The sequence below is a fragment of the Culex pipiens genome, chromosome 1 (assembly GCF_016801865.2).
Source record: "Culex pipiens pallens isolate TS chromosome 1, TS_CPP_V2, whole genome shotgun sequence".
NCBI lineage: Eukaryota > Metazoa > Arthropoda > Insecta > Diptera > Culicidae > Culex > Culex pipiens.
Window position 1 is genome coordinate 101,653,210 of NC_068937.1, and position 20,061 is coordinate 101,673,270.

General features: G+C 35.7%; 1 protein-coding gene across 2 annotated transcripts in view; it reads left to right on the top strand.

Moving 5' to 3' along the window:
* LOC120425424 (calcium-activated potassium channel slowpoke) overlaps window positions 1–20,061 on the top strand; it is a 104,474-nt gene that overhangs the window by 6,998 nt on the left and 77,415 nt on the right. For both annotated transcript variants that reach the window (XM_039589949.2, XM_039589951.2), the window contains exons 3-5: window positions 16,439–16,597; window positions 16,684–16,795; window positions 16,879–17,030. In XM_039589949.2, the coding sequence (XP_039445883.1) occupies window positions 16,439–16,597; window positions 16,684–16,795; window positions 16,879–17,030 (423 nt within the window). The remainder of the gene's footprint in view (window positions 1–16,438; window positions 16,598–16,683; window positions 16,796–16,878; window positions 17,031–20,061) is intronic.

Sequence of the window (20,061 nt, forward strand, 5' to 3'; positions counted from 1 at the left end):
ACGTAGCATTTTAGGGGGGAAAGGGTGTTGAAAGGTTTGGTACTATTCATTCAAACACAATGAATATTGTTACAGACTTTTTGTTATATCTCGATTAAATTTTCAAAAGGTCCTATCTGCATAGGAAACCCATGAGGGATAGGTTGTTTTGAAAATTTAATCTAGATATATTCTCAAACCAAATACTTTTAACTTATAGACATGATAATAATAATGCAATAGAAGTTTTGTTATTTTTTATGATTCAAAAAACATACCGTGCGATTTTCGTAGTACAGAACCCCGTTCACACTGATCATTTTATTCACATTGCTTGTTTTGGATTTGGCGAAAAGTATAATCAACAAAAACTTTTATTAAAATTTGTACAAGCCTTATGTACCTATTTGTTCGATTTTTGGGTTCTTGAACACACAACAACTCGATTATCTGAAGACCACGGAAAAATTTCACTTCGGATAATCGAAATTCGGATAATCGAAACTTCGGATAATCGAGTCTGGACTGTGATTGGGTCCTAAAATTAAGCTGATATTATTGTTCATAATGATTTCTAAGTACAATGACCCTTTGAACGACCGAAAAGTATTTAAAATGGATTTTTAATTCAATTTTTAAAAATTCACTTCCCGGCCCTTCTTGGCAGAAAAGCTCCTTCTTGACAGCTCGTTCCAAGGGGACCATAGTTGATCCATCGAAAAAATGTTGTTTTGTCAATAACTTTTTTTTGCATAAAAATGAAATAAAAAAACGTTATCAGAAATGCTTCGTGCTTCTTACCGTTTTTCATAAAAATTGACAAAGGGCTTTACAACCCAATTTACAACATTTCATCAACAGCATACCCGAAAAAGCTGTTTGTTCGGTAAAATTGAGAGAGAAAATAACTTTTAGTCATGGAAAAAGACTTTAGCGAAAATGAAGATTAGGGAATATGAAAATTCGGGAAAATTTAAATTTAAATAAACGGCAATTGGCGTAAGTGTCACTTCGGGGAAATGGCATTCGGAAAAATGGCCGATTAGGGGAAACGGCATTCGGGGATATAGCCGATTAGGGGAAATGATATTCGGGGAAATGGCATTCGGGGATGTGGCTGATTAGGGGAAGTGGTATTCGGGGATGTGGCCAATTAGGGGAAATGATTTTCGGGGAAATGGCATTCGGGGGAATGTCATTCGGGGATATGAGCTAGACCCCATGCCCGAGCAGGGGTAAATAACACGGGAATACCAAATTTTGGTATTACTTGGGCAAATAACAGGGACCAAAATGTGCCCTTGGTTGCCCAGTAATAGATGGTAAAATACCATGAAATCATACCAAAGTCTTGTATGTGGAAGGGCACAACAATACCAAACCATGTTATTCCAAGGGTAAAATAATACCTCAAAATAAAACCATTTCAATACCAAGTTGAGGTCTTCTGGATTTTTGAACATTGCTTGAATACCAAAACTTGGTATTGCCATGGTTTTAATTTTAGGTATTCCCGCGCCCTTGGAAAATCATATTTTGGTATTCCTGTGGTCTTCCACATACATGATTTTGGTATGATTCCATGGTATTTTACCATCTATTACTGGGCAACCAAAATCACATTTTGGTCGCTGGTATTTGCACAAGTAATACCAAAATTTGGTATTTTCATACCATTTTTAGTGTAGCAGTTGCAGTTAGTGAAAAAACGGAAATGATCCATATGCAACAGTCAAATCTACTCACCTGATGATTCCATGTTGTTCTTAGTGATATCCTTCACCACACCGAATGCATTCGTCATTGATGAACGGCCTGTGCTTGAAGTTCTTGAAGCTTCTGAAAAATAACAAGATTGAAAAATAAGTGTTATTAAAATGAAACTGGATTGAAATTCACCAAAATTCAATAATCATTCGATTGACTCATTTTTCAAAGTATTGGGTTATCCCGACTTAGAGAAATTTCAACGATTTAAAAAAAAATCTTAATGGGTATATAAAAAAATGTTAAAACCAGCTTTAACATTTTTTTTTCAAGTCATTTTAGCGCAAAATTTATTATCTTGTCCAAATTGGTAAAAAAATCCCATAGTTTCAGAGAAAATTGATGAAACCTTTCAATACCAAAATAATACCAAAATGTGCCATCCTGACTTAGAAAATTTTCCACAAATTCAAGTCATTTCTTCTATATCAAAAATTTTTAAAATCAAGTTTGAAATTTCCGGTTTTCAATGAAAGCATTCACTTTGAGACATCATTTTAGCGCAAAATTAATTATTTTGTCAAAATTGGTCAAAATTCTCCCATAGTTGCAGAGGAATTTGATAAAACACTGTAATACCAAAAGAATACCAAAATGTGGTGTTCGACCATTGACAAATTCTGCAATTTTGCAATATCAAAACAATACCTTAAATTGGTATGATACCACATTTTGCTCTTGCATAATCCTTAAGACAAATTTCAAAGGGTCCAGGAATACCAAAATTTGGTATTGATACCAGAGAAAGGTATTATTACGCATTTCCCTTGTTATTTACCCATGCTCGGGTGTAACACATCGTTGGATAGGGAATCGTAAGCCTCTCTAAACAAGTCTAAAATTGCGATGATCTTTCAACCAAATCTCAGGCTACACAGCAAAAAATCCGTTGGTAAAATCGCATGCAAAAGCATGCACATCACCTTTGTGAGCAAAAACATGTAATATTGTATGAGAAAACGTGTACACAAAAAGCATGTACAGAAAAAATAGATTCTGCACATCCCAAAAATAACACCAATCCGGTGAGAGTCATATCCGGATTAACAAGCCCACGCCCTAACGTCTTCACAGCGGCGAGATAGCCGAGAGAGTTGGGTTGCAGACTTGGTAATCTAGATATGACTCTCACCGGATTGATGTTATGTTTGGGATGTGGGGAATCTATTTTTTTTTCTTCTGTACATGCTTTTATGTACACGTTTCCTAATACAATATTACAAGCTCACAAAGGTGATGTGCATGTCTGCATGCGATTTTACACAGATTTTTTTACTGTGTACTTAATTGATATTGATATTCTTTTTGAGACCATATCTTAGTTAGATTAAGATTTCCCAAATAGACTCGGCATATATTTCGTTTTTTTTATTTTCACATTTTTGCTTGTATTTACATTTCAAAGATTGCAAATAAACGACAATTAAGATCGGCAGAAAAAAATTACTGTCGACATTTCTAGAAGATTAAAAAAAATCTTTAAAAATAGATCTTGTATTAGAACATACGATGATTATGCCTTGTTTGAATTAGAAGAAACGTGGCACTACTTCGATGTTCTAGATTGAAAACTATTGGTTGATCAGTCAACTATCACCAATAATGAATTATAGAAGCTCATCAGGATCTTTTATAGAATTTTGAAACTATTGTTCAGAACATTTTTTAAACCGTCGCCAAATTTATTCAGATGATTGACAAAATGTTATTTAATGACTAACTGATTTTACTAAACCGCAAGTCTCACAAAACTTCGGACCGTCCCTCTTATTTCGTATTGGAGTTTCGTATGAAAACAATTTCTTTTTATTTGAAACTATGTCCTTGTAGATGCAAAACAAATTTCGGAAAAATTCCAGCGAAGTTTGCCAAAAATTTTAGTGTGCAATATAAAAATAAAATAAAATATTTTAAAATCATGTTTGTAGAATAAACTTCTCGGCCTTTCTTGAAAGAAAGTCTCTTCTTTGACAGCTCGTTCCAAGGGGAGCATAGTTGATCCATCGTTAATTGACATCTAGCCAATTTTGATTTGATCTGTGATCGGAAAAGAATTTCATGTTTTTTATACCGTCATACATTTAAATTGACATAGGGCTTTACGACTCTATTCAAGAATTTTTAAATATTTTTTATCGATTAAAAAAAGCAGGAGTAAGACGGCCAATGCTTTTTGTGAATTGGAGTACTTAACCCTCTACAACCCAACCCCGCCTTTAGACGGGCTTCGAATTAAAAAAATCACCAAAAATCCATTTTTCAACCAATTTTTGATCTTTAAAAAGCATTGGAAAGAAGAATTCTTAAAATTTTAGAAAATTTATGGGTTGGAAGTTTTACTTGTTTTAAATGACTTTGTTAATGTTTTCAAAAATGTCATTTTTTTAGAGGTCAACTTTAGCAGTGTTTTTTACTAACATTTCTTATGTTTTAAGTTAAAAGAAGTATGCAGTAATTTTTCTAGTGCCCCAGACTATGCCTCTACGCGTTTATTTACAATTTAAATGATAATGGTGCCATTTTATAGCAGAAAATGTGAAAACATGCAAAAAATTGAAAAAGTTACTGTAAAAACATTAAAAATTTAGAAAGGAAAAATGTAATGATAGGAGGTGATAGAGTAGGCCAAATACTACCTAAAACAAACATAAACAAAGCAAGATAAATGCAGATTAAAATACTAAAAATGAAACAACAAAAACATAAAACAAGAGAAGTAAAGTTTTCCGTAGAACAAAAGTTGCTCAAAATGACCTCCTGAACACCTCCTTAACTTCCTCTGGGAATCATTATGAGGCAGTTTTTATAGATTTTGCTCGGAACTCATGCCAAAATTGAGCCCTCTACGACAAAAGGAAACGGGGTAAAACTGGCATTGAAATTTGAGGTCCAAAAACATGAAAAATCTTAAAATTGCTTATTTATTTTTATTGCTGCTCTTAAGTGCATTCGGAAGGTCTTTTGAAGCCCTTCAAAATGTGCCATAAACATCCAGGATTGGTTTGACTTTTTCTCATAGGTTTTGCTAATTACTGTAAAAAAATGAATTTTTTAAACCTTTAAATCTTTTTGAAACAAACCTCCAACAACCCTACTGCCTTAGGTCAAAAGTTAAGGAATATCATGGACTATAAGCCAACGGTATTAACTTTTTGGCGAATCGCAGTTTTTCTCATAGTTTTACGATTTTTCTATAACAAACATTAAAACAACGTTAACTTTTTCCCTGTTTGCCAACAAGACGGCACTTTTTGTCTCAATTTTGACATATTCGGAATCCTCGAGAAATTCCGCATAAGTTTAAGGTGTTTATGTTGTAAATATGATTTAAAAAATAATTTAATTACACATTTTTGAAAAATAAGTTAGATTTTGTTTATTCTGTGATCAAAACGTCAAATGCTGTATCATGTAATCGAATAAAAAGGGGAAATTGGGGCAAGTGTAATGTTGTAAGATAGTAGCGTAGCTAATTCAAGTAGCCTTTGACTAAGTAAACTATGACTAAGCTATTGAGGTTCAGACATTGTAACTTTAGGATCATTCTCAATAAAGCCTTCAACCTGAACAGACGTCTTTAAAATGTAACATGCTAAGGAAATGCTCGTGAAAACCCATTTCAAAAGGCAAAATATCTAGCGGATTTTTTGATATCATCTTATTTTAGGTCTTGACTAACGCTGACTAAGACATTGATAGAACAAGTTTCTAAATAAGTGTCTGTTTTGAACAAGGTTGAAAGAAAATCATTTCTAGCGAATATGATTGCCTGAAGAAAGGCCCTCTGAGTATGCTTTGATCTCATTTTTCCTGACTGCCACTTGATCGTTGAGTGTGGCAGAGGCGATTAAAATTTTAAATGATTGGGTTTAGTCGCCAACTTGCTGCGATCAAAATGCAATCTTCCCCCTTTACCACCAGCAGTCATGGGTTGTTACAATCAGCGATTGAACACTTGACGAATGACATCTAGTCGCGGCAATTTGAGAATCAAGACAATTCTCAGCAGTCTTATTCGTTAGGTGCTAAAGGCAGCGATTCATCGCCAATTTAATCATAGTCGTCGGATTTTCAACACTGGTTTTGAACCATAAAAATTTGATTTTAAAATTATTGATTTTCAGTACGTTCTACTCAATTAGCGGGGCAAGACGAACAACCCGATGGGGCGAAAGTAGGAATGCATGAAACAGCATGTTAATTTGCTAACAATTGAACTGTTATCACTTAAACACATCAGATTAGAATGTATTTGAAACGGATCTTTGATTTTTAGATGAAACATGCCTTACCCGACAAACTTCGTTTTGCCTTTTTTTCTTTTGCTGACGTTTTTAGATTTTTTGCCTATTCAGCCTCCTGTGATCAAAATATGATTTTACGTAACTTTCTCCATACAATTTGCCGATGCTTCGGAATCGTTTCCAGAGTGGCCAAGGTGTCAATTAGTTAGCGTAAGAACCTTCCTTGGGCTTATACGAACCCAACGCAACAAAGAGCACCTCGATCCGACGTTCCGTGTTGAATTGATTCGCGTTCGAACAAAACCGTCGAATTTTTTTATATATATAGATAATAATATTGTACAAACAATTTGATTGTTTTTGATAAAAAAATAAATCATTTAAATGAAAAATGCTAAATTATCATAACATCACTATACTATGCATGGAAATTTTTTTTTAACAAAATTTTATCAGTTTTAAGTTGTCGCAGCAATTCGTTATGTTTTCTATACTTAGACTCCATATGGTATACTTGCCCCACTTTAGCAAGGTTTTTTAACAGCTCTGAACGAAAATAACCAAATGATAAAACATACTGTATAATAGGTGCAAGTCATTGCTTATTTTGTGCTTTCCCAATGTTATAAGAAAACGAAGGATTTGAACAAACACCATTCAATCTAGTGTCCAGTAGCGTTTACGTCGTTATGGCGTTTTTTTGGTAGTAGAATCAACTAATTGCATTGCTAGTAACAATTCATCATACTGGAAACATCAAAATTGTAAGAATAACGAACGTACCGTAAACTGGGGTCAATCGGGACGCATGGGGCGAATTGGGACAGCATTTTTAACCATGTTGGAGCACAATATTTTGATTTTTCTGGTTGGTTTCGGTTAGAACAGACTCAGACCAACAAAATGTGTACATCCATTTCCAAATTTAAAAGCTTTAAGTGCTCTAAAAACTGCAGTCCCTATTCAGACTATAGTCCCGATTCACCCCAGATTACGGTACGAGCGATTTATTTTCTTGCCCCATATGGTAGTCTTGTCCCACTTAACCCTACTGTTGTTTCTGTTTGAGTCTCTTGAGCACTCAAGCTCAAAAAACTGCTGTTTTTGCTTCTACCATGCGCCTCCTTTTTTTTTTAAAGAAGCCCCTTTCCACCTCCGGTAATAATTTGAACTATAACATTTGAAGAACGTGGAGATCAATATACCTACCAAACTTATTTTCAAAAAAATATTTTTCGTGGAATGAGCAAGAACGGTCGATTGAAAAAGGCTCTCTTTACCATTGTCACATTAAAAACTTGCCCATAAGTGTCTTGAAAAAGTGTAATAATAATGTCAACTATAAAAATGCATTTCTGGTTGATTTATTCACATGCCACGTTTGAATTTCCCATGGTAATGAAGTATTTTAATTGCAATTTTAATGCCCATTTCAAGTTCGTTCTTGCATGTAAAGATTGCGTTTCTACGTACGAAGGTTATTGATTGCGTGAAATGTGAAACCTGTGGCCCAATAGTTATGCAGCATTTAATTAAGTCCCCTTCACTTCGGCATGGGACTTTAATTGGAAAATAAAAATTCTTCTGCTGAGCTCAGAATGCACTTTGCGCTGTTAAGGCACACGGCGCCGTATTCGATAGCAATAATTTTAAACGTCGAATAAAAAAAATCCAATAAAACAAGCCACAGCACGACTCGGACAGCGATTGACGGCCGCCGTTCCGAGGCTTAAAATAGCAAGAATTATGATCGCCGGAAGCGCACTTTGGGCCTGTCAAGTGGAATCCCACCGCAAAACGGCGGCGACGGTACAAAAATGTCCATCAATGCTCTGAACGGTGCCGCCGTTTGAGGTGGTCAAAATTGGGGTGAAAAAACAACTAAAGAAACATTTGTTTAAGTCACGTGTTTTAAAAGACATAGATAAACAGATACATATTGATGTCAACATTGTCCGGCATCAGACTGTTATTGCCCTAAACATGCAACAGCTTTTGTGAAGCATCTTAAAATGTGTGTTAATTGTCATTATATTGGTAACCATTGAACAGTAAACAAATTATCTTTAAAATGAAACAAATGTTCTCTCTGTCATCCCCTTTTGTGGCCCAGATGTCAATCGAAAGTGACTGTCAAAGCCAATTATTAGCTAACAAAACCGGCTGTCAAACGACGCGACGACTGCAGCTGGATAGATTTGAAGGCTTTGACAGCTTTCGACGCGACAGTCGCATGGGAAATGTCGGTTTTTGTTTTTTTTAGGTTCTTCGTTTAGTTTTCCATCTGGGTCGTTGCCGTCGTCAGCGTCGACCCAGACCTATAAACGCCAAGTCACGTTCCGGTCCAGGGTGTCGTCGTTCTGTAAACAGTTTCGGTCACGTGAACAAACGCTTTATGACGTTTCGCGTACACACTCTGGCGCACCATTTGATTTTGCTGGCCGGACAAAATTTAACCTCAATCTTCTTCGTGTACGTACACGCAATACATGCGCACGTAGATACCTCTATTAGCGTATCGAAATTTGTGCCGTTTCCATGCAGGTTAAGTTATCAACCCCAAAAATTACAAAACAACCTTGAATTTATCTTAAGTCCTAAGGATTGTAAATATAACTTTTGTTAGAATTATTAGAGTATATATTTAAAAAAAGGAAAATTATTGGATAAAATTACCAAAGTATGTAAGTGTGAGGACGGCGAATTGAGTAACGTTTTTGCAGATATGGAGCAATGCCAGCTCAAAACAGAAATTGTTGAGGTACTTTTATACTCGACCTTCTCCGATATCAGTGGAACTTTGTAGACATGTTATCCAAGTGTATATCCGGAGTTTTTTTTGAAAAGGACCAATAAACTATTGTCTTTCATATGTTTATAGGACCTAATCAAAAAAAACTCTAGATATGAAGTCAGTTGTACTCGAGAATGATATTTGAAAAAGGTCGTAAGTTATTGGTATGTTGCTGTATCTCGAAGCCGTTGCATCTTGTCAAAAAGTTGTCACTGATAGAACAATTCAAGCTATTTCTATAACATTTTTTGATTTTAAGGTTTTAAAGTCAAATTTGAAGGTGAACGCACTTAAGGAAAGCTTTTGGACTTTTGCACTTTAGCTTACCCCCAGTGCAGGATAAAAAAATCATGAAAATTTAGTAATATCATTCAAGGGCAGACCACTGGGCCATACGGGATCATTCACTTCAAAGCGAAATCTCCATGAAAGCTCTGAACAAAGTCGTAAAACGCAGTGTTTTTACAGTTATGATTCCATAGAATCGAATACTATCCACTCGCCGTAACGCTGTTCGTGCAGCGAGTGGAAACAGATCGCTACCACCCACCCACATGCACATAGAAAATATTTTTTGATTTATTTGTTTACTAAAATTTTATGTATCTCAAAGGTCTATGGGTACTTCGGGATGTCCATGGTCATCCAAGGACTGCCTGGAGTTAAGATCTACGAGTCTACCGCCGTAACAAGCAAGAGGTCGTCGGATTTTGACCCCGAATCATGTGCGTATAGCATCAGTGCATATGGTAGACTACTATATGAATGTGTTGGGATGTTCATGGTCATCCAAGGACTCCCTGGAGTTAAGATCTACGAGTCTACCGCCGTAACAAGCAAGAGGTCGTCGGATTTTGACCCCGGATCATGTGCGTATAGCATCAGTGCATATGGTAGACTACTATATGAATGTGTTGGGATGTTCATGGTCATCCAAGGACTCCCTGGAGTTAAGATCTACGAGTCTACCGCCGTAACAAGCAAGAGGTCGTCGGATTTTGACCCCGGATCATGTGCGTATAGCATCAGTGCATATGGTAGACTACTATATGAATGTGTTGGGATGTTCATGGTCATCCAAGGACTCCCTGGAGTTAAGATCTACGAGTCTACCGCCGTAACAAGCAAGAGGTCGTCGGATTTTGACCCCGAATCTTGTGTGTATAGCATCAGTGCATATGGTAGACTACTGTATGAATGTGTTGGGATGTTCATGGTCATCCAAGGACTCCCTGGAGTGAAGATCTACGAGTCTACCGCCGTAACAAGCAAGAGGTCGTCGGATTTTGACCCCGGATCATGTGCGTATATCATCAGTGGATATGGTAGACTACTATATGAATGTGTTGGGATGTTCATGGTCACCCAAGGACTCCCTGGAGTTAAGATCTACGAGTCTACCGCCGTAACAAGGAAGAGGTCGTCGGATTTTGACCCCGAATCTTGTGTGTATAGCATCAGTGCATATGGTAGACTACTGTATTAATGTGTTGGGATGTTCATGGTCATCCAAGGACTCCCTGGAGTGAAGATCTACGAGTCTACCGCCGTAACAAGCAAGAGGTCGTCGGATTTTGACCCCGGATCATGTGCGTATATCATCAGTGGATATGGTAGACTACTGTATGAATGTGTTGGGATGTTCATGGTCATCCAAGGACTCCCTGGAGTTAAGATCTACGAGTCTACCGCCGTAACAAGCAAGAGGTCGTCGGATTTTGACACCGGATCATATGCGTATAGCATCAGTGCATATGGTAGACTACTATATGAATGTGTTGGGATGTTCATGGTCATCCAAGGACTCCCTGGAGTTAAGATCTACGAGTCTACCGCCGTAACAAGCAAGAGGTCGTCGGATTTTGACCCATTATTACCATTATTGACCCATAATTATCATTCAACATTCGATCCAACATGCAAAACAACTAGAAAATAGGGGCTGAAAAAAAGTTACCTGGTTGGATTTGGATATAACTTTGTGTAAGTGACTCTGTTTTTGACTTTTCAAAAAAGCTAGAAATCTGTCCGCATCTTTTGTTTCTTCAATTTAGAAAATCCGTGCACCTCAGCTCCCTGTGCAGCTGTTTGAAGTTGGCGGCGCGTTGAAAAACACGGATTTTATTTTCAAAAAAATCATATCTCGGAATCCTGTTAATGAACTCCTCCCATTTTTTAGTATGTTTTTTAAAAATGTCCGGGGAATCCGATAAAAATATTTCCAGACATAGTTTGGTCCAGACACCATCAAAACGGCATTTTAAAGTTTCATTCGTCTTTTTGATATGTTAGGCTAGATTTTTGAAATTTCTTACTATTTTTCTTTTAAAGGCTTACTTATCACCTTTCATTTGCGTATAAGACAATTGAAATCGGTTAAAATGGCGAGGAGTTATGATTTTTCGAAAAAAGTGGTTTTTGCGTAAATCGACGAAAATGGCCATTTTTCAGACCACCCTAACACGGCGTAGGTCACCCTAATGGCCAAACAAAAAAATACGGGTCTAATCATTTCGGCCAGGGAACCCCTAGAAAATTTTTGAGACCGATCCGAGCACTTTTGTTTTTCATGCTGTTTTCGTGGGGAATTGCTGAATAGTTGACCGAAACAAAACAATAGATTTGTTTACAGCTGCTGATAAAACTACGCATGTTTATTTTCAAAAAATATTTTGTTATTGATTTATTATTATAAAATATCATTTCAAACATTAATTATGATGCTTCAGTAAAGAACAATTAACTATAGTTTTTTATTAATTATAAATTCTTACGGCTTCAGGATTTTTGATACTTTTAACATGAAAATAGCTATATTTATACTTTATACTCATAATTGAAAAATATGCAATTAGGTTGATTACAACAAGCATTTATTGTATGTTTAAGAGAAAATTTTGCTTAAGTACACAGTTTACTTCATTTTTGAAGGGTAAATTAACAAGGGTCCACTTTTGGAAAAGTTAGGATTTTCGTAGAGCATCCAATTTCCCGGGGTTACAAATTTCCCGGGAAACGGGAAATTTTCTACCAATTTCTCGACTCTAATGGTTAAAATAAGTGTAAAGATCAACTAATTCATGCAACTACAAGAAAATGTCTATTTTTTTAAATTTTGTAAGCTCAAATTGTGTAATAAATAAAAAAAAAATGATCTCTGATATTTTTTGTTGAGAAGATTTTTTTCATCAAAGTTTCTGAACAGTTAGTAAAATGAATCCATACTCCACAATCTTTTTTTTTAACTTGCCTCTGTGACCAGTTTGAGAGTGTATGGTTTGACACATTATGTTGAATCGAATAAGATCATTCAGAAATTATTTTTTTCATAGCAAAAACCTTTTCTAAGCCAAATTATACTGGTTTCAGCTCTTGAACAAAATGGTTGAGCTTTTTAGTTTTTCCTTAAAAATTAAACTTCTCGTGTTTGTTTTACATCAAACAACTCAATATTTTCACATATTAGGAGCAAGTTTTTAAACTATGTTTGCATTTTCGGGCACCTCTTAAACAATACAAAGTAGTTTTTAAATGATTTTGTAATGTTTTTTTTCCACATGGTTTTCAGGTTTATAATTGACTTCTGTTAAATGTTTTAAAAAAAATTAAATTCTAAGATAAATTGACATCATCCCTCTACCTTTTTTATGTTAAACCTTCTAACATCCATTGTTGCACCAGTGCTCCATAATACTTTTACTTAAAATTATTTTTTTTATCGAATTGAAGTAATTCTTCTTGTAAAAAATCTCAATTTTGCTTTTTCGGTAAAAGGTTTAAATAGTCTTTTGACGTTATCCAATTATTCTTTAAAAAGTTTACCTGAATTGTAATAGTTTATTTTCATTAAGCAAGGTTTCTTCATTTTTTCTATAGCATTTAAAAAAAATTGGGTCCAAAAAATTAAGAAATTGTACGATCTGCTTATATTTCGGGAATTCCCGGGAAATTTATAAATTTCCCGGGAAACGGGAAATATTTTTTTACGAGAAATCCCGGGAATTCTTTTTTCCCGGGACGGGAAATTGGACGCTCTAGATTTTCGTTGTCCTATATTGGACCCCCCTAATTTTTGCTTGAAAATGAGCAGTTCTACGCTTTATTTTAGTAAAGTTAATTAAACTCACATTATTTCGACTTACTGAAGTTAAATAACCAGTCAAATTATTATTGGATAGTTAATTCAATCATAAAATAGAAATGCTGTTTTGTTGTGAAAATGCTAGTGGCCATGTCTGATTTCAGAAGTCGAACTCAAAACACTTATTTTGGCAAAAAGGACAATTCAATGTGAGTCAACATTGTTTTAAATGATGCTGGACATGTCAAATAACAGAGTTGCAGACAAAAACACGCTTGAAATTGTGATTTTATTGATTTTTTCATCAAAAACCCTTCGGAGGGTCCACTATAGGAAAGGAGTCCACTAATGGATAACGTACCCTATATTTAAAAGATGAAAATTGTTGGATAAATTAACGAATGAGTGTGAGGACGGCGAATAGAGTAAAGTTTTTGCAGATATTTTGTTAAGGAGCAATGCCAGCTGAAAACGGTAATTGTTGAGGTACTTTTAAACTCTCCGATGTCGATGGATTTTTTTCTTTTTCTTTTTTTTCTTTTCATAAAATCATGAAAATTTTGTACGATCATTCAAGGGTAGCCCGCTGGGACATACGGGATCAAAGCGAAATCTCCATGAAAGCTCTAAACAAAGTCGTAAAACGTAGTATTTTTACCGTTATGATTCCATAGAATCGAATACTATCCACTCGCCGTAACGCTGTTCGTGCAGCGAGTGGAAACAGATCGCTACCACCCACCCACATGCACATAGAAATAGAGAAATAAACAAATCTTCGGGAAAAACTCAATTTCCTCACGATCTACCAAGTCACATGTTTGTAAACAAATCCAGCGCCGGAATGCATTTGTTTGACTCATCTCGGTGTTTCTATTCGGCTTCGACGCCGAAACGCTCTACAAATATAAAAGGGCGTAGCTTAAATTTAAATTAATGGTGGCGGTTGAAAGACATTTGAGTGATATTTTGACAAAAGTGTGTCAACTTTGTTCGTTTCTGCACAATATTTAGAGAAGCGAAAACTATTATTAGAAAACAAAAATGTAGATCACAAAAGGTTAAGTCTACAATGAGCGCACTTTCCCTGCCATCTCGTTAAGCGGTTCCTAACATTTGTGCTAAAAATACCTGTTTTCAAACATCATACTGCCGGCAAAACAACAATCTCGGTGCTGATCCGACCCGGCGACGACCACTTGCCAGCGCGTGATGAAGGAGATGCTGCGTTCCCATGGCAACTGCCCGGCCATGTCATTTCAACAACACCACGTGTCCCCTTTTAGTTAGCCCGCTAATGATAATTACGCGCATAGCTTCACAGCCCCTACAGCGCGCGCGGTCCAAGTCAAGTGGCAACAGATGTTTGACCATCGAGACCGGCGGTGATGACTACTTGAGTAACTTTGCGAGGGCAAATGTTTACAAAGATCCGTTAAACAACTCTGGTGGAAATTTGTTTACAAATGGAAATTACGAAGGAAATTCAGCTTCCAACTGATATGATTGATTTGGAACGGTTTGTTTGTAAATAATGCGTTTTTATGATGATCGATTGTGCATAAAGGTTGAATGAATAAACAATTTATAACAAGTTTTTTTTAAGATTAAAAATTAATTTTAAAAACCCTAACGAGGTTAAACAGCTATAAAAGCCAAAATATGTTTCTACGCTACGTTTCGCAAACTCGGAATAATTTGCTTATTTCTATGGGAATTCTAACTTTTTCTCGAGGTTGGGATTTGAAGTGGTAACGCATATACTTTTGACAGCTCAAATCTTTGAGAATGGTTCCAAACACCAGTGTCGACAGGTTATAAAAAGGTTAGACGTACGATCCTTGATACCAGTCCTCCGGATTCCGGTGGCCACATCCGGTCATGGGACATATCAAACTTCTTAGTTTTTAATGGAGAGTGTATCTGGAATGTTCATTTGACCCCTAAACCGAAAATTAAAACGTGTTTTGGCGCATGATTCGTTAACAATTAAAAAACATAAAGTTTCCAAATTCTGGTAAGTAAAAAAAGTAAATCTTTCCCTGTTCCTGAGTAGAACACCCGTAAAGAGTATCGTGGCCGGCATTTACCAAGCGGATTCAGTGTCAGTATATAAATCAACTAATGTTAACATGTTTAATGTTAATGTCTTGATAAGGTCCAGTTTGTGACGGTACACTACCTTCCCTTTACTAAGCAATCGAATCTGGTAGGGCAACGGTATACCTAGAGCGTCCAATTTCCCGTCCCGGGAAAAAAATTCCCGAGAATTCCCGGGATTTGCCGAAAAAAAAATATTTCTCGTTTCCCGGGAAATAAATATGAAAATTTCCCGGGAATTCCCGAAATTCAAGCGGAAGTATACATTTTCTTAAATTTTTGGAACTATTTTTGAAAATGCTCTGAAAAAATAATAAATGAACAAACTCAACATGGTTTTGTTCAATTAAATGTATTGTTTGGTTTATATATAATTAATCAGATTATCAGAAATTATGATATCAGAATTATTTCTGATAATATTAATTTTTGAAGCAACTGAGAATAGGTCTTGCTTAATGAGTATTAAATTATTACAATTAGGTAAGCTTTTAACAGATTGATGTTATTTCAACAAAACAAAATTTAATCCTAACCTCCAAATTATAATTGAGATTTTTTTACGTTTTGTTTACCATGATCAAATGAGATGAAAATCGAAGTTGTGCAAAAATAATTAATTCAATTGGTACTAAAGAAATTACAATTAGAAGTAAAATAATTATGGAGCACTGGTGCAACTACAGGTGTTGAGGGCTAAATGTGAAAAAATAGAAGACTTTTTGTGAAATGATGTTAATTTATCGTATAATTTAAATCATGTTGCATAATAATACAAAAAAAAATCATTGAAAAATTATTTTTTATTGTTTGTTCTCAAAAAAATGCAAAAATATATTCAAAGCTTGTTTCAAATATTTAAAAACATTGGGTTGTTTGGAGTAAAACCAACACTAAAAAGCTTTACCATTTGTTCAAGAGCTGAAACCAGTTTTTGTCACGAAAACATAATTTCTGCATGTTTTTTTCTCATTTCAATAAACTGGTCACAGAGGCAAGTTTAAAAAGTTTTATGATTGTCGATTGTGGATTCATTTTACTAACAGTTTAAACACATTGATAAAAAATATTCCTCATCAAAAATACCAAAATACATTCACACTTATTTAAACCATTAATGTTGATGTCCTATACAATTTTGTTGCATAATATTATGTAAAACCAAGATCATAACAATTTTCAATTGATTACCCGGGAAATTGGCTGAAAATTTCCCGTTTCTCGGGAAATTTGTAACCCCGGGAAATTGGACGCTCTACGCTTACGCTTACGATGCGGAAGCGTTCCTACGTGGCTCGGTCTGATTCCAATCCAAATTCCAATTTTTCCAATCTTGAATTAATGACTGCGATACATTTCTAAAAAGCTCGAATCGAAACATTGTTGCCTTTGTATAGATTTTTTTTTCTTTTTTTAGGCCATCAAACTAACATATCCCCCCTACAATCTCTCTCCCTCTCTCCCGCTCGGCAGGTTGTACTTGTATTCATCCTCAGCATAGCATCCCTCATCATCTACTTTATCGACGCATCGAGCGAAGAGGTCGAGCGATGCCAAAAGTGGAGCAACAACATCACCCAGCAGATCGACCTAGCATTCAACATATTTTTTATGGTTTACTTTTTTATACGGGTGAGTTTACCGTGTTTTTGCTGATGTTTGTTTACCTCCTTCTAATATTTGTTTTTGTATTTCTTTTTTTTTAAATCGCTTCACAGTTTATAGCGGCGTCCGATAAGCTTTGGTTCATGCTAGAGATGTACAGTTTTGTAGATTATTTTACGATACCCCCGTCCTTTGTGTCAATATATTTAGATCGGACATGGATCGGTAGGTTCTTTTCTGCGAGGTTTAATGCGCAGCTCTCGTGTACTAATGATGTCCACCCTTTTTGGTTGCGTTTTTCGTTTTAGGTCTCCGTTTCCTGCGAGCGCTACGTCTTATGACTGTTCCGGATATATTACAATATTTGAATATACTTAAAACATCTAGTTCAATACGTTTGGCACAATTAGTATCAATTTTTATATCAGTGTGGTTAACAGCTGCTGGAATTATTCATTTGGTGAGTATTGTGTAGTCGGTATAGTTTATTTTGGCCCCCCGTTTCAAAATCAAAATCTAAGAAAGCATCGGAAAACGATTGACAATTGAATCTAGTAGGAACTTCTGTCCAAATTAACTAGCTAGAATTAGACCAATCCTCTCGTATCTCGTACCTTGTGTTGTGTTTGCCAAAAACCCATTGAGATAAAACAAAAAAAAAAGCCAAAAGATACAATACGCGTATAACTTCCAACGCTGAAATGCCAGTCACTAAGACAGCATAGTGCACCGTTCATTATGCTGTTAAATTATGCCAAACGCCTTGAAAGCTGTCTTTAAGCATATACCAGCCACTTGTTTGGTTGGTAAAATATCATGTAATGCACTGCGCGAGTAAGTACACAGTCTTCGGCTCGTTGTAAAATTATGCTAAATTTTGGCATAAATCATTTGCTCGTCGGGCGAGGCACTCTTGCCCTTTCCAAGGAGAGTAGCGCCCCTGTTCGACGAGCTCTTCAGCAAAAAAAGCAAGCAAAAAAAGAAAAACTTGAAAGCACAGTTCGCTGTGCGATTGTGCTGAATTTTAGCATAATTTCGATGGCTAGAACAAAACAAAAAATTGTTTAATCGGTAATCCGATGGCGGTGAGTATCTTTCCAACGAGTACTATTCATTTTTACTTCTGGTAGCTGATTTTTGATACAACCGTAATTTTTGGCTACGAAATAATCACCGGGCATCAGCTTCTTTATTTGAGATGGCAGATTAGTAGGGATACAGTTGTTTAGTTGCCTTATAGGATCCAGAAATCACACGTTCTTCAGTTGTCGTATTTTTTTTGTTTGTTGGTAAAACAATTGATCGAGTATGATTTGAACCGTATTTTATTTTTCCAAATTCAATACTTAATGAACGTACTCTTTATTTGCTACATTTAAGCAGAGTAGTTTATCACACAGGTTAAAGCAGTGCTCTTTTTGTTATCGAAGTATACACATAAGTCTTGCTCAACTGATTTGTTCCGATTCGACGACGAGGCGACAATACTATACGTATTTCTTATTCTGCACCTTTTCGTACTCATTGGTAACAGTTTCGATTATTCTTTATTTGTTTATACTTTCCACTTATCTACTTTACATCTGCTAACGCAAATCTACCCCAAATACTTCTGCAGCATGAACTTTATCGCTTTGGTTACTTCCCTTACATCAAGCAATTTTTCACCACCACTTTCCCTTCTCGAACTCTTTTCCGAACCCCCTCCCCCCCTCTTTTTACTCACCACCGGTTATGATTGTATGTTGCATCACTTGAATCGATTCCCATTTTCTTTCAAAAAAGCATATATTAAAAATAAAACGTTTTATAGAGCACGTTCTGATGTTGAGTACATGTGGCGTGTTCTGCCTGTGACCACCCTTTAATGGCTTGGGCCTTGTCCCTTCCTCGCCAAAGAAGAAAGCGATTCGAGGAAATTTATAGTTCTAATTTAAATACCTGAGCACACCATCCACTCGTTAAAACGAAGCACGACAGTTGTTACTCACACACACACACACAAGCCAAAACACAGACACGTCTTGAAGAATTACACACAAACACACATACAGTCCTTTGAACGCATAAAGCTTTAAAAAATATTGCTTGTGCGCTATAAGTTAGAACGTTAGAAGAGGATTTAAAAATTAAAATTTCTAAAGAGAAATAATTCATTCAAAATTGCAAGAGTCAATAATTATTCTAGTTTAGGGTTGTTACGAAACATTTGCATAGCAAAGATAACGTATTTTTCTCTACGAAGAAAAAAATTAAACGAAATAAGCGAAAACAAAGATTAAGTTTTCTTTTTAAAATCTGATGCACACCTTTTTTGTATAAATGTTTTTGTAAAATATTGGCCATGATTCAGATTGTTGATTCAAAATAAACATCAAATTGTTCTATTTTTGCGTTCTCGATTGCGAGATTCCTACTTGAACCTAGGTGTCTGAAGTTTTGATAATTGAGGTAATTGCAAACCTCTTTTTGCCTTCCTCACTGAGGAAAGGCTATAAAATCACTCGAAAAGTGAACTTCCTTAACAAACCACTTAGACCTTTACGTATACATATCGACTCAGAATCATTTTCTGAGCAAATGTCTGTGGGGATGTGTGTAGACATGATTTTCTTTCCACACGCACACTGTTTCAAATGAGAGTCTGCATGTTTTCTCAAAAAGTCTGTATCAGGTAAAAATTTCTTATTCATAAACTAATTGCGCCAGGTCCTTTTCGGTGCTGGAACTTGGTTTGGACCGAGTCGGCTCAATAAGCCGTTAGACCGTAAAAAAAATGCAAAACTGGATTAGGACAACTTAGGAGTTGAATTACTTTGTAAATGTGAGGAAGGCACCAACCACCTAAAGGTGGATTAAGTAACGTTTTACACCTAAGCTTCCATCTGCCCCGGGATTCAAACCTTTGGATTATGAGTCCAATTGCCTACCAGTGAATTCACCGAGACAGGACCAAGGGAAACGACACCTTAAAAAAAATGGTTGATATTTAGCCTAAAACTGACTCTTCAGTTTTTGATTCTTGCTAAACAAAGTTTATATACTTTGAAGACTTCGGGAATGCGGGAAGTGATGGTTCAAGATTTTGAGCATTTTTTGAGAATTCTCGAGTTCACACACGGAGAAAAATCGTAAAAAAGCGTGTTAAAAAAAAGGTGTTAACATTCCATGGCAATTTAAATTTACATAAAATGTCTAACACAATATGTCAACCAAGTATTTCTGTACAAAAGTACGTAGAAGAACACTAATTTTAAATGCGAATGAAAATCGTAAAACTGTTTGATACTTGGGCCAAATAGTGGCAAATGGAATTTAAAAATCACTTTATGCATTGCTTCACGATGTTTTAGGTTTTGATGTTACAAAACATTGAATTTCCGAAATGAAATGTAAAAGTAAGGTTTGCGTATCACAGAGTTATATTATCATGTTTTTTTAATGTGTTACACGATGTAACTCAGTTTCAGATTCTCAGTAAAAAAAATGAT